Source organism: Phragmites australis, chromosome 1 (genome assembly GCF_958298935.1).
Source record: "Phragmites australis chromosome 1, lpPhrAust1.1, whole genome shotgun sequence".
NCBI lineage: Eukaryota > Viridiplantae > Streptophyta > Magnoliopsida > Poales > Poaceae > Phragmites > Phragmites australis.
The window spans coordinates 3,549,595-3,550,852 of NC_084921.1; the positions used below are offsets into that span (position 1 = coordinate 3,549,595).

At 54.7% G+C, this 1,258-nt stretch overlaps 1 protein-coding gene across 1 annotated transcript; it reads right to left on the reverse strand.

Moving 5' to 3' along the window:
- Window positions 1-410: 410 nt before the first annotated feature.
- Window positions 411-941, reverse strand: LOC133930317 (uncharacterized). Its single transcript, XM_062376953.1, has one exon. It carries the CDS (start codon window positions 939-941, stop codon window positions 411-413), a length of 531 nt encoding a protein of 176 aa, XP_062232937.1.
- Between the last annotated feature and the right edge of the window lie 317 nt (window positions 942-1,258).

Here is a 1,258-nt window from a genome sequence, read left to right on the forward strand (position 1 = left end):
TAGGGTAAGTATATGATCGTTTCCTTTTTGAGGGGTAGTATTTCCTTGTTATGAGAACCTTATTTTAGGGGTAGTATTGGACCCTGGATTGAAGCAGAACCAGGGACCGGTGGGCATGGGCGCCGAAGGCCCCGAGTTGCCGCCATAGTTGTTCCTGGGAGGTCCACCGCCGCCCTTCGTCTTTCTTTTGCCCTTGTACTTGCTGGCAGAAGAGTCCGAACCGCGGTAGTCTGAACCACGGCAGTTGGAGCCGGTACACTGCAGCGCGCGGGGGGGGGGGCGTTGGAGAGAAGCGCTGTGGTAGCGGGGGCCTTTGCTGAGTGCGCGAGGCACGTCTCCTCGGCGAGGAGCATCGAGCGCGCCTTGGGAAAGGACGGCAGCGTTGTCGACATGGAGATGAAGGAGGCGGCCTAAGACAGCCACGGGTTGAGATCGCGTAAGATGTTGAGGATGAGGAGGCGGTCATCGACGGCGGAACCCGCATCGCGGAGGGTATTGGCGAGTCTCTTCTGTTCCTTACAGTAGGCAGTGATGGAGAGGTCTCCCTGTTGAAGACCGTGGAATTCTTGAAGGAGAACAATGGAGTGGCTCTCCTTGTTGTCGCAGAAGAGGTCTTCGGTAGCCACCCAAAGGGCACGAGCAGTCATGCCAGTGGTGAGGATGATGTCGAGGGTGTCGGAGCTGATGGAGCCGTACATGGCGGAGAGGATGGTGCAATCGTCTTGGACCCAGACGGGGTCGTTGGGAGCAGCAGCGACGGAGCCATCAACATGGTGGAGCAGTCCGTGACGACCAAGGAGGGCATGAAGGAAGATGTTCCACTTCGATAAGTTGCCGGCGTCGAAGTCGAGGACCGGGAGCGGCGCACGACTTGCTCCGGCGAGCCTAACAGCGCCTGAGATGGACAGAGGTGCAAGAGCACTGGTGGACTGAGTCGCCATAGGGGGTAGCTGGAGGTGGGAACCGGCGGCAAAGGATACCAGCGGTGGTGCTTAGGTGGGAGAAGGCTAGGAAAGAAATCCTGATACCATGAAAGAGTGCAGTGGAGAGAAGTTTTGGGGGAAGCCACACACGGCAAGGAGCCGGGATTCCATTTTTATATAGCTAAGAGAGCAATTACAGGATACAAGGATCTGTACCATCTATCTATAGAAATATAATGATCTCTAGGATCAATTACAGGGAAACAATAATCTCTAGGATATGCACAAGATAGGAAACAAATAATCTTTCTAACACATATGTTACACGAGTATAA

Excerpts from the sequence above, each read along its gene's own strand:
- LOC133930317 (XM_062376953.1), bottom strand. The coding sequence starts at position 941 with ATGGCGACTCAGTCCACCAGTGCTCTTGCACCTCTGTCCATCTCAGGC.